General features: G+C 42.3%; 1 protein-coding gene across 4 annotated transcripts in view; it reads left to right on the top strand.

Annotated features, from left to right (window-relative positions):
* Positions 1 to 10,776, top strand: part of ZNF296 (zinc finger protein 296) — a 72,814-nt gene extending 62,038 nt beyond the window's left edge. For all 4 annotated transcript variants that reach the window (XM_069207700.1, XM_069207701.1, XM_069207703.1 and 1 more), the window contains exon 3: positions 8,637 to 10,776. In XM_069207700.1, coding sequence (XP_069063801.1) covers positions 8,637 to 10,480 — 1,844 coding nt within the window. In that variant the 3' untranslated portion in view covers positions 10,481 to 10,776. The remainder of the gene's footprint in view (positions 1 to 8,636) is intronic.
* Positions 10,777 to 14,004: the final 3,228 nt, after the last annotated feature.

The raw sequence follows: 14,004 nt of genomic DNA, 5'->3' as shown, positions 1-14,004 counted from the left end.
TTACAACGCGATCAGCTCTAACATGAGCAAACGCGAGACCCGATGCATTGTAAATGCTTGTTTATGTTGCCACCCAACTCATTGCTAGCAATCGCCCAACACTGTCAATCGCATCAAGTCACAGGTACACAGCATTGTCGCAGCTGTGTGGAATGCACCTAAGCTTCGAAAGCAATGTTCTCTAGTATTCTGGAAGGAGCTTCAAATACCTTTTATTCCATACGTGGATTAAAACAAATGAGTAATGTTAGGAATTGGGTTTCTAGTTAGCAGAGGTATACAGCCTTGTCCAAGTAGGGACCACAATCCTAGTCGGGATACGTCACAACACAGTCCAAATCATCCTGTGCTCACCCTCTGGTGCTTGGCTCAGAGCAGGCAGGCTTAACTTTGAAGGCAATGTGCAAAGTAGTTGTGCAATAAATCATACAGTAACACAGTGAGTACACCACAAAAATACACCACACAGGTTTGGAAAAATAAATAAGATTTATCTGAATGAAATAAGGTAAAATGATAAAAATCCAAAGTACACAAGCAAAGTTATGAATTTTTAAAGATTAACTAAAGCACTTTGAAACTCAATAGCTCCAACTGGGGCTATTACTACATTGTTGACGGAGTCCTTCCCAATACTCCGACGCTATGGGCGCCGGTCACGGAGTCGCACGGACCCCCAGGCACAGTATTTTTGAAAACGACGAAACAAAGACTTTGCACGGGGTCGGGGAGATGAAGCGTCGCTGAAGCCGGTGCGGCGTCAGTCCCTTACCGTGTATGGGGAGGTGAGGCGTTGGTTCCGTGCTTTGAGGCTGGGAAGCTGAGGGGTCGATTCCTTGCGGCTGCAGGGGGAGCTTGTGCGGCGTCAGTGGTGAGGCGTCGGTTCCTTGTGGCCCGTTAGGGTCGATGAATCTAGTTGGTGAAGACGTGATGGGTCGACTTTGCGGTGTCCGATCACACTGGGTGATGTCAGCGGTGTCGCAGCAGCGTCAGACTTACATTGCAGGCCGTGGTCGTTGCATGCAGTGAGGTCCACAGGGCGGGAGCAGCTGCGTCGTCGTTGGTGGCCGTGTCGCTGAAGTTATTCCTGGCGTCCCTGAAGTCTGAAAACTAGCCAAAAGCTAGCTGATGAAGTCTTTGTTGGCCCTGAGACTTCAGAACGGGAAGCAAGCTCAATACAAGCCCTTGGAGAGCACTTTTGAGGAAGGCAGGGTCTTTCCAGCAAAGTCAGAGGCCAGCAGGGCAACAGCAAGGTATCAGTCCTTCTCAGCAAAGCAGACCTGATGAAACCTTTGGCAGCCATGCAGGTCCTCAGGCAGGGTTCAGGTATAGATCCAGAAGTGCCTGATGTGGTGGGGTCAGAGACCCAGTTTATATACCCCAAAAACGACTTTGAAGTTGGGGAAACTTCAAAGATTGGTTTTGAAGTGCACAAGTTCCCCTTTCACCTCAGTCCTGTCTGCCAGGACACCTATGGTGGGTTATCAGTCCTTTGTGTGAGGGCAGGCCACTGGCCTTTGAAATGAGAGAGCCCCTCCACCCTTCCGGCCCAGGGAGACCCATTCAGTATGCAGATGAGACTGATTGTCATGTGTTTATGCTGTCTGGGTGGAATGCACTGGGGAGCTGTCAACCAGTACAGACCAGATGTGGATTGGAGACAGGGCTGTAAGGCACAGATCGCAGTAAATGCAGAAAAATGCCCACTTTCTAAAAGTACATCACACAACGGTTCTTCTCCTTGATACTTAAATATTTATAAAAACACACAATGGCAAGTAAATATGTAACAGAATGTACAGAAAAATGGTCTTCTCTCTTGAGTTGCACAAAATAATTTAATGTGATTAGAAACGTATACAAAGTCAGTTCAGTGTCCAATAGGGGGGTCCCACTAACTTGAACCAGTGACATATAGAGACATCCATATACCAACATATGACACAAGAGAAAACAGGTTTCAAACAAACAGCCATAAACAACTGTACAAAAAAAAATCAAACAGTATCCATTACAGCCCTAGAATATGGGGCAGTTAGTTTGTTAAAGCTCAGTCAATGACATTTCAACCCTCCGTGTAGTATGGGGGTCTCATTGATGCACAGTAATTGGTGAGGGGACACCTTTGAACTGAAATTCACCAAGTGTGTATCCCAAAGTGATAATAGGATTGTACTCAAAGGGGAGAGCTATATACAGCTTCTATCAGATAGAAACATATATTCCATTAGGCTGGATCAATCTCCAGACAAATAAAATCCAAACAGTATGCATAAGTCTTCCAGATACAACTTACCCCCCTGTTGCTTGAACAAACCGAGTGGGAGATGACTTTTTGATGTCACAACTCCAAATGCACGCTTTCATTCTAGACAGAACTAAAAGTGTTCATTACTTGAGAATCAGAAAAGTTAAATATGCAAAAAGGGAAACAATTTTACATGATCTTCTCACCACTCAGAATAAGGACGGGACACCAGTTCCAATCTAAGAAGAATGCCGGTATCCATGTGAAACCGCAGTGAAACTTCACTAATACCAAATAATCAAAGGCTTGATGGCCTTCCAATAAAGAGGTGAGGGTCCACGTGCACCGCGCATACTTTAAATCATAAGTATTTGAAAAAGCACAATTGCTCAATAACAGTGGCGCACGATAGCGCGATCTTCTCATTCAAATGAACGGCGGGACGCCATTTTCAATCTTACAGTATCCCTGTCGAAACCTCAGTGAGGCTGATCACTGATGTAGAGTCGTTTATGCCGTTTGTTTGAAACCTGTTTTGGCTTGTGTCATATATTGGTTTATGGATGTCACTATAGGTCAGAGGTTCAAGTTAGTGGGACACCTCTATTGAACACTGAACTGACTTTGTACGTGTTTGTAATAGATTATTTTGTGCAACTCTATGAGAGAGAAGCCCCTTTTTACTGTACATTCTGTTGTATATTTTTTGCCATTATGCGTTGTTTATCATAAATATTTAAGTATCAAGGAGAAGAACTGTTGCATGTGATGTATTTAATAGCCCAGGTTCTTTGGTTAAAGGGCAGCCTTTATGGTAACTTTCCACTTTCTAAAAGTGGCATATCTAAAATAGTAATATTAAATCCAACTTCACCAGTAATCAGGATTTTCTGTTACCATTCTGGCAATACTAAATATGACAGGGCTACTCCTTCCAGATCAGAATCTACCACTTAAAAGCATGAGGGCAGTTATAATGCTAGTCTATGAGAGGAGCAGGCCTCACAGTAGTGGAAAAAGAACTTGGGAGTTTTTTTTACTACCGGAACATGTAAAACGCATAGGTGCCTGTCCTGCCTTTTACTTACATAGCACCCTTCCCTATGGGTTACCTAGGACCTACCTTAGGGGTTACTTAAATGCTCACACAGGCCTTGCAATGGCCGGCCTGAGACATGGTTAAGGGGCTGCTTATGTGGGTGGTACAATCAGTGCTGCAGGCCCACTAGTAGCATTTAATCTACAGGCCCTGGGCACCTTTTGTGCAATTTACTAGGGACTTACAAGTAAATTAAATATTCCAATATTTAGAGGAGAGAGCACATCCACTTTAGCACTGGTCAGCAGTGGTTAATTCCTAAAACCAGCAAAAACATGGTCAGAAAAATGGAGGGCAACAGGCAAAATAGTTGTGGGATGACCATGCTAAGGCTGTCAAGTCTAATGAGTAACATTTTGAAAAACATTTGAGAGAGAGGAGGAATGAAAGACATATGGATTCAGATGGGACAAAGCAGACAGAGAAGCCATGAGAAAAGGGGAGAAACTGAGAATGAACAAGAGAGATTTACAGATACAGATACAGATTAAGGGTGGGACAGGCAAATTAGTTGTGGGATGACCATGCTAAAGCTGTCAAGTCTAACAAGTAACGTTTTGAAAAACATTTGAGAGAGAGAGGAGGAATGAAAGACAGATGGAGTCAGATGGGACAAAGCAGACAGAGACGCCGTGAGAAAAGGGGAGAAACTGAGAATGAGCAAGAGAGATTTACAGATATGGATTAAGGGTGGGAGTGAGAAAGGTGTAATATGGGTGAAACACAGAGAGAGAGAGATGCGTAAATCTAGAGTGAAATGGGCAAAGAGCAAGGAATGGAGAAAGATGGAGCCAGGGGGCAACAGCTCAGGGAGAAAGGACAGATAAAGGAAACCCAAAATATTCAAAGATAAAAAGAGACAATGAAAGAAGAACTCCATATAGAAAATAGTGTAAGGTATAACTTTCCCCTGTCATTGATGATAACATGTATTCCGCCCTATGAAATACATTTTGTCGGGGACACTAGCAGGAAGTTCTTGGGTAGTGTGAGAATCCATTCAATGACTTTCTGATTTGCAGACGTGAATAACTTGCAGACATGTCCTTGCTTATCCGACTGTTTCTCATTCAAGTAATTGTTGAAAGGTGCCTAAATGTCTTCTCATAGTATTCTACCAACCACAGAGAGTAACACATCAAAACCCCAAAGGGGTCTGGGTAAAACTTAATTACAAAAACAACAGAGACCCCTGGTAACTCCAAACCACTCACTCCTCATACATACAAACACACCATGACCTTTCACTTATTACAAAAATAATTTATTACAAATACCAAATATATAATTCTTTATACACAATTTATAACATCCCCATCATATCAGAACAAAAGAGAAACCAATGCAATTGAAATAAAGTGCTTGTGTTTTTGAAAAGAATGAGAAGTGATAGATTTCCCATCAAACCATTCCAGAAAATATCCTCTTAAGGAACATATAAAATATAGCCTGTTGGTTAATCCTTAAACCACATAGAATCACAATATTATTTCTTATTTCTTCAAACAGAATTGTATCCCCCATTCTGGTTCTCTTCAAAAGTAAACCAAATCCAGGCTAGAGCAATATCGTCGACATTTCGAACCCCCTCACGCTCTTGGGCCAAATAACGGCTCCACACGGGTCTTCATCAGGATTGACAGACAGGGGAACCCATATAAATCCACACTAAATTAAATATCCTTTTTCATCCATAGCCCTTAATGAATCCATCAATCTTGACTCGTATAAAGCGACACCATTTCATTTATTACGCAGATTTCAGGCCCTTCAAAGACTTCATTACGAAGGATCTGAGGTGTAAAGAAGGCTGCCTAGCAAAAGGTTGTGAAAAAGAAATAGAAATAGAAATAGAAGTGGCATTGGTTGGAAGTCTTTGAAGTGCCTGGATTTGGTTTACTTTTAAAGAGAACCAGAATGGGGGATACAATTCTGTTTGAAGAAATAATATTGTGATTCTATGTGGTTTAAGGATTAACCAACAGGCTATATTTTATATGTTCCTTAAGAGGATGTTTTCTGGAATGGTTTGATGGGAAATCTATCACTTCTCATTCTTTTCTAAAACACAAGCACTCTATTTCAATTGCACTTGTTTCTCTTCTACTTTCTCTCTCTTGTTGTGATATGATGGGGGATGTTATAAATTGTGTATAAAGAAATATATTTTTGGTATTTGTAATAAAGTATTGTTCTAATAAGTGAAAGGTAATGATGTGTTTGTATGTATGAGGAGAGAGTGGTTTGGAGTTTTATTTTTTGCTCCCAGTGGTCTCTGTTGTTTTTGTAATCAAATGTCTTCTCAAGCAGTAGATATGTTGCTCTTTCACAACAGCTCACATTCAAAGCAAAAAGGAAACTTACAAATTCCTGCCATTCTTTGCAATTACTTGTACACCCACGAAAAGTAAGCAGCCATCTCATTCTGTATTTGCATTTGTCCAAATCTGGTTTTGCAAGGTTGGCGTCCGTTGGCGTTTCTGTATTTATATACGGTGGGCCTTCAGTGTAACCTGTGTGTAGAAAAACCTTGCAGTCCAGTGCAAATGATCTGTGCATAGTTGTAGCCCTGTGAGCCCTTCATGTTTTTTTTCTTAGATTTTCCCCTCCATGACTCTTCCTCAACCTTGAACATGTTTTGATACGTTTCTCACCTATAATGGTGGTCATCCTTCAGTGTCCTTCCAGGCAAACATTCATTTTGTATGGTTGGTCTTTACCCAGTGCTCGAATTGGGGGGAAAAAAAATACTCTGACAATTCACAAATTAGCGGTTTTAAAATATCTTACAGTGCATGTGAAGTGATAACAAGCTGTGTACCTTTCTTTCCTTAAATTGCATTGGAGTCTAAGTGTTAGGCTCCAGATGGTTCCCAGCCAGGATGATACTTGAGGTACAGGATGGATGATGGCCCCTTAAATTTGGCCATTGTTTGCTCCCAGCTGGATGTTAAAATAAGGAAGACCCCTCCTGCCTGCACATTGGTGAATTATATCCTGGTATTTGAATATGGCGCCAGGCCGAATTCAGCATGTGGCTCTGAGGAAACAGCTGCTGTAACCAGGATCCGGTGGTTCCCCCCTGCTTTCCAAAACTGCGTTTTCTCATTTTATTCTCTTTTGAAGGGGTGTGGTTGGGGCAGCTTAGTCCCTGTCTGCAATTTTGTTGGGGGGGAGGCGACCCCTCTTTAAATCACCCCTTCCTACCTCGACTCGTTTACCACCCCCGTAGGCAGCACGTCTCTCTCTCTCTCTCTCTTCCTCTGTTATTTAGGTAGACCTTGCCCCCATTTTCCCTACTTACCTGTGATTCTCTTCTGTTTTTTCTCCTTTGCTTTACTTTGTTCTTTTTTTCTGGGTTGCACTAAATATAGAGGAAAACTACTGTAAACCCTTTTTTATTCCTACAGACATGTTTCTTTTCTTCTGTTTTCTTTTAATTTATTTATTCATTCGCACAATTTATGATGCTTTATAATTGTAAGGTTTTTTTTTTCGTATATACCGAATACAGGATTACAGCCCAGGTCGGGTATGGATTTGTTTTCTCAAAAATCATTGTATTTTCATGAAATGGGTATTTAATCACCGTGAGAGTTCCCCAGAAATGTTTTGTAAGCCTTCATTTTGTGGCGCCCTCATTTTGGGGTTTAATTATAATGAGGGAATACCATCATGACCATCTTACCATTTTGATCTGTATTCTATTTCTTTGGTGTGTGTGTGTGTGTGTGTGTGTGTGTGTGTGTGTGTGTGTGTGTGTGTGTGTGGTGCAAGCCTTAGCCAAAACCTGTTGTATCTATCTGCACGTCTTAAAAATTGGATTTAATTTATTAAACCTTTATCAGATATTTACATTACAGTTAATTTTGAGAGTGAGGAAGCCAAAATGAGCCCTATGTATGAAGTGATTTTTCAGTAACAACGCCTGCGATCTGCAAAATAACATGACATGAAACTAATTAATCGCAATGTTGTGAGGGTATTTTTCAAGCCGAAAAAGTCTCTCTGACTTCTGGAGTGTCTTTTAAAATCCATTTTGGATCACAGAGAGGAGTGGGAGTCACAGGTGTTTTCTTTGTAATTTGGTTGCCAGCCTAAGACTAGATGCTGAAAAGCGTGGGGCAGCTTCCACTTTGTGAATGGTGGCAGACTGCCTCCCCCCGGTAAGTAGGCAGAGGTCCAAGGAGTAGTGTATATTCCACCCTAAGTCTTTACCTGCATGTGAATATTTTTTTCCAGGCTGTTATTTAAAAAAATTTAAAAAATCAAAAAAATCTGAGTGCAGGAATGCAAACGCAGGGATGGAGATCTGTTGTTACCCCGCAAAGGCCTCTATCCCTGCACTCACAGATATTCGCAGGGCAGTCACTAAATGCCTCATTCTTTATAAAGATTAATGAAGTAGGAAATATTTCGACGTCTCGACTCTGTACATATTGCTTGTGAGTGATTAGTACATCATGCGCATCGCAAAATAAAGCGGAGGTCACACACCAATCGTCAGTTAACTGAAAAAAATTGTCCTGGGCTTAGCACATCGGACTCAATTGTTCATTTTTAGACACTTCAACGCATAAATGTTTTTGATGACAGAAATATAGGAACCTAATAAGATACCTGATAGTATGAAGTCTCCTGCCTGTCTTACAATGCTGAGAGCATAACATAAAGAGCCAAGGAGCAAAATGGATATGTAGGAGTTCAATTTAAACCAAAGGAAGCGAGAAGAGACAAACATATGCATAACATGAAAATAAAACTTGGTTTCGTCCAGTGAAGGACGTGTCCGAGGCTCGAAAGGCTAGTCATTTTTTTTCACAATAATTAAGACGTATGTGATTGTTTTGCTCATTTTTTCGAAGGTACTTCGACATTTTCTGGTGTTGAACAAAATCCAGAAAGTTTGAGTGACTTGAGTAGAAAACATTTAAGTCGAAACTGTGCTCGCTCCCTTTATTCACCTAATATTAGTTAATATTATTTACTCCACTGCTTGTGTTCCATTTTTGAAAACAAATGCTGCTGTTAATTCTCTTCAGCGGTTCTCTGTGGTAAACGTGGTCAGTGGCCTACTTTTAGATGCAGCACCTGAACCTTTCTGCAACATTACGCTGAACTCCTAGGTTTTGGGCTCAGAAATGTAGCTTTACTATGAATGGCATTGGCAACCACTGTTAATGGGGCTTGGGGACTGTTACAGAAATTTTTGAGTTTTTCCTGAATTATTAAACCTTAAAGCTTAATCTCATGATTTTTGTTCTAATTATTTTTATTTCGTCTTTGCAGGTGACTCGGAGCCATCTTGCTACATTTGCACCACATGTAATGACGAGTTCACCAGTGCCTGGTTCTTACTTCATCACGCTCAGAATATCCATCGCTTACAGATCTACCTAAGTTCAGATGATGACAGTAGCCCACTTGTGAAACAAATAGACAACTGTTTTTATCGAGGGACCAGTTTACTGCCACAACCTTGTGACTTGTCAGATCACAGGAGATCGAGTACCACCAGTAGTGTTGAAGAAGCCCCCCAGGCACCCAGAGAGCGACTTGACGTCCATGGCCATACTAGTTTGATGAATGCGTTTACATTTTCGGAGAAAGACCTCTCAGAAAATGCCCAGCGTTTTCATTTTGGCATTAACCCAATTGCAATTCACCGTGGCAATCGGGAGAAAACATTCATGCCATTCCAAGCTACCTCAGTACAAGAGGAAGCCTTAAACTTTTCCACTAAACTTCGGGAACTCGCAGGGAATTCCTTCCCTCATAGTCCAGGTCTGGCTTGCCAAGCACAAGCACATTCACCATTCCGCCAAGTACATCCAGGAGTCTTGAGTGAAGATGAGGCTTTGGATTTGAAGAGAAGATCCTGTGAGTTTTGTGGGAAGACATTCAAGTCCCTGAGCAATTTGGTGGTGCACCGCCGAAGCCACACAGGAGAAAAACCGTACCAGTGCAGGTTCTGTGACCATGCTTGCACTCAGTCCAGCAAGTTGAAGCGCCACATGAAAGTTCACAGACTCAAGGAAACGATGTCCATCGGTGATGACAGCAATGTGGACACTGACCTAGAGAGGCTAGAGAATTGTCCTCAGGATGATGACGATGAGGAAGAAGGGTATGAGATCGATGACCAGGGAAAGTCAGATAAGGACAATCGGATATCTGGCAAAGAAGAGCTTCAGGATCAGGGTGACCAGGATAGCCTGCAGGACCCACCCATGTGCATCAGCTTCATCCTCAGTGAAAAATACTCAAAAAATAAGAAGCCAATGAATGAGTCAGAGACTGGGATGGGCACGGGGTCCCCTTACCAGCAGAATAAAGCATCTGAGAATGCACAACGACCTGTGCTCTTTACAGCCTCGCCAGGGTTTTATCATTCTAAGGAGAGCACTATGGAGCACAAAGCACAAGATGGGGTTGCATTCACTGGTAGCATCCGAGCTCCTGAGTTTAGTCTTCCAAAGAGGTTGCATCCCTCTCCGGAGAATCTTCTCTCTTATATCAAGAAAAGAGTGAAGTTGGAGCATGATTCTGAGCCCCTCGTCCCACTGCTGCCACCAGCACTCCATAGTTTCTACTCTCAGTGGTTCACCAACTGCTCAGACTCTCAGAACCTTGTGAAGGAACTCTTTCCAAGCTATAGAGAGGTGCGTCCCCCCTTCTTCAACAACTCCTCTGAAAGTTCCTTTGATCCGGGCAACTCTCAAGCTGTTACGGGAGATGACAGCTCAGAAGAAGCCCTTTCGTCAGAGAGTGGCATCGCTAGTGGAAATTGCACCCCTAAACAGAATGGCTTGGATCGAGGTGGCTCTAAGCGTAGCGACACCTGCGAATTCTGCGGCAAGGTCTTCCGTAACAGCAGCAACCTTACAGTGCACCGTCGCAGCCACACTGGAGAGCGGCCATACCACTGCCAACTATGCAACTATGCCTGCGCGCAGAGCAGCAAGCTAACGCGTCACATGAAGACACACCTACAAGATGGCAAGCCAGCCTTCCAGTGTGAAAAGTGTAACATTCCCTTCAGCGTGTTCAGCACCTTGGAGAAACACATGAAGAAGTATCATGGTGCCACACTTTCCTGCACTGAGCTCAACAGAGCCAAAGACGTGGACTAGATAGCCAAGTACTTCGAGTGTGTAGAAACCCAATGTACACCTCTCTTTTTATAAATATAAATATATATATATATATGTATTTGCACTGATTTTATAAGGGAACACTCCAACTTGTGTTTTTTACGATCCTTTGACTGTGTGGTGGAAAATGCTGGGACATAGGCAGCTCCTATTTTCTCTGTAGCAATTGGGTTCTCTGGCAGTAGTCGATGTGGAGACCTGTGGGTGGCACTTCTTGGTTCAGTGATTGTTCTCACATGTTACTCAGTTCATTACAATCTGTTTTGTTCTTTAAACTGACTTTGCCATTTTATTTGTTATAAGAATGTCAACATATTCTGGCATTCACTGCAGAAATCAACAAAACTTAGCGACTAGGGAACAGAAGTTATCTACAAAGATGCTGAGTCCTATGTAGTTGCAGGGCCTCTAGCCTTGCTTTCTTCCCACCACTCCTTCAGCGCTCCAAGGGCAGTCCTGGAGACATTGGCCTGTCTGGAATGAATGGAGCACACTAACTAGGTAGGGCTGGTGGCCCTTACTTGACTTGAAGGTTAGTGCTGTTGTGTTTGCATATCTTTTTCCTAACCTCCTTCTTTGTCCGCTCTATTTCCCAGAAGGCAGTCCTTTTCTTACTTCACCCATGCCCCTAGTACCCCCCGTTCCCAAGTAGAACCTTCTCTTTGAAAAAAGTATTTGGCACCAGTTTATCAATATATAGGCTTTCACAGTGGACTCAAGCGATTTGACAGATGGTTTCTTTGAGAAGCATAACGTGATCAGGTATGCACCAAGCCTTCCAGTGCCTGCAATTATTTGCCCTAAGTTGCCTGTTGTTTGAATACAAAGCACAATATTACGGTCTCAAATCTGTGAAGGTAATAATACAGTTTTATGTTTATATTTGTCACATGGATTGACTGAGCAGTCGTGCGTCTTGTACACTATTCATCCTCCCACCACACAGACTGACACACCGGCGCTTACAGTTTTCCCTAAGTTGCCACTGCCTTCTCATTAATGTATACATGACATTTCCACCTCATTTGCCTTGTATCTGTGGCAAGAGATTTTCATCAACTATTGAAAGACTGGAGTCCAAATAGTAAAAGGTCTATTCACGGAAATTATGGAAGGGGTAGGCCGTGTTTTCCAGCTTTCTTATGTTTCCATACTTCTTTAAGATCCATTTATATTTACGAGCAGTCCCATTTGTTTCTGGGGAGAGGCCTAAATGGGAGACAGCAAATAATGCAACAAGATACTCTTAACTTCCTGTGGCCCAGTCTTGAAGAAATAAAGTGCCCATTTTGGGTGAGTGGGGAGGACTTGCTATTCTGTCTCCTTGTCATCCTCCCATAGATAGTGCCTCTCTATGTTCTTCCGTTTTTCTCTCTGAGGCCCCCGTCGCATCGTCCACAAAGACAGGTTCTTGGGCAGCTCCACAATTCAATATAAGGTTCTTAGCTTCCACAAGGATGACAAATATCAGATAATCCATATTTGTTAGCGTACCTCCTTAAACTCTTCCAGTGAGATGTCAGCGTCTCTGTCACAGGAAAACAAAGATGGCTACATTTCCAAACTCTACTGTGGCATGTCTTATTAAATCCTCAAGCTGCTGTTAAACAAAGGACAGTCTCGATGTCACTGATGATAGTGGTTTAGAGTTTTAATTGTATCTAAAATCTAGGGCATTTAGCCCAACACTTTTTCTTAATATGGCTGTTCAGAATTTGAATTGGTAATTTCAACTTGGCCTACCAGGCCTTTAACCATTATTTTATTCCAACTCCAGCAAAGGGACAGACATATGGGAGGTGGAGTGACCGTGCCTCACTTACGCAAGTATCCAAAATGGACATCTTCCTTCCAAAAGTAATGATGGAATGCCTGCTGATTATGTTGAACTGTGTAGTAGTCAATCATCCACTTGGAAGGAGAATATATTATATCCCCAAATAGTTTTCTTTCTCTTCCTGATGGCATTTGGCTTCAATCTATCGTGTCTCCTCGGAAACATCAGCTTGTGGGTTGATATTTCCCCGTGATCCATTCGCATCTGCCCCATTCAAAAACCCCATCGCAGCAAAAAAAATTGCAATGATGCTTAAACGAGATCTATGTTTTTTTCAGGTATGCACAATCGGCTATCCTTGTACTGCAGTTCTCACTTAGGGTCCTGGGCAACTCGTCATTTCAATCGATGGAAAAAGAAGAGGATCTACCAAAACAGAAGTCCTTGTTGAGCACGCAAGTGACTACTAATACACGTGCTTCTAGCTACCTCGCCAAAAACTTAATTGGAACCCACGAGGAATTTAGGGCCCAACTTACCAATACTGTGTGACATCGCAGATGCAATTTTAGCACAGGATGTGCGATGCAACCCAAAGTTATGTTTTACGGTGGGACAAGTATGCAAATTCATCAAAAAGTAAAAATTGTATTCATGAGTGTTTGCAGAATCCCTGTCCCATTTATATTAATGAGTCGGGTATCGCCTTTGCGAATTAATGCCTGCACAAACTGGGATGGAAACCTGTAAGGGTATCAGACCTCCATCCTTGCATTGGCTGAATACCTAGTGTTTTTGGGTCTGGCATAAACCAAGAACTCTTGCTGTGTACATACAAAGAAAGTGGGTTTTGGATTACTCCCCCCCAACGCAACCCCCCCCACCCCTCCCAAGTGAAGCAGTTGTATTTTTTTAGGTGAACCCCATGTGCTTTTTTTCTTGCTGTGTTGTCTTTCTCTTTTTGCACACACCCACGGAATTTCGCTGATGTCAACCTTTTGGGCACAGCTGGCAATGGTTCCACGTGAAGTCGTTGTTGGATTTGACCCTACAGATCACCTTCTTGGGGTTTTGGACCCTAACTATTATACAGCCAGAGTACCTAGCTCTTCTCTGTTGCTCAACCCACTGCAATTTTCGTTTCCTTCCCTGCTAAATGCAGCACAGTGTCTTGGTGAGGATATGCCTCCACGACCCGTTTGGAAAGCCTTTTGATCACACAGGTGGTGTGGTTGAGTAGTCTGAGGTGCTGGTTGACATTCCAGTGTTCTTTGTAGAGTTTGTCTTCGAATTCCAACACTGGCAGCAAACTGCTATACTATATATTTTTTTTAACTTTCATTTATCAATTTCAAAAAATCACAAAACTCCATATGCAAAACAGCAAGGCACTGCAGAGTGCGCCGTTTTTTCCACATCATTTATTTCTCTCATTTGGTATTACAAAAATAATTCCAATGGGGTCTGTAGGTGACGCATGCCATTGCAATTAATGACAACATCTTAAAGGTCTCTCTTGACAATGAGTCTTACATGACAGGTGGAGGACTGTTGTGAGGTCTATGGGCTGGGAAAGAAGTCTAACATTGCCATTTCCGCCCTTAAACCAAAGTAAAGCTGCAATCTAATGATGCAATTACAATTTTAATGCATCTTAAAACTTTTTTTTTTCTTCCGATTTGTTATGGTTTTAAGTAACTAAACAATAAATCTTTACTTCCTTACT

The sequence above is a fragment of the Pleurodeles waltl genome, chromosome 9 (genome assembly GCF_031143425.1).
Source record: "Pleurodeles waltl isolate 20211129_DDA chromosome 9, aPleWal1.hap1.20221129, whole genome shotgun sequence".
Classification (NCBI taxonomy): Eukaryota; Metazoa; Chordata; class Amphibia; order Caudata; family Salamandridae; genus Pleurodeles; species Pleurodeles waltl.
Note: the sequence above shows the minus strand (reverse complement) of the source record. Positions and strands in the feature narration are given on the sequence as shown.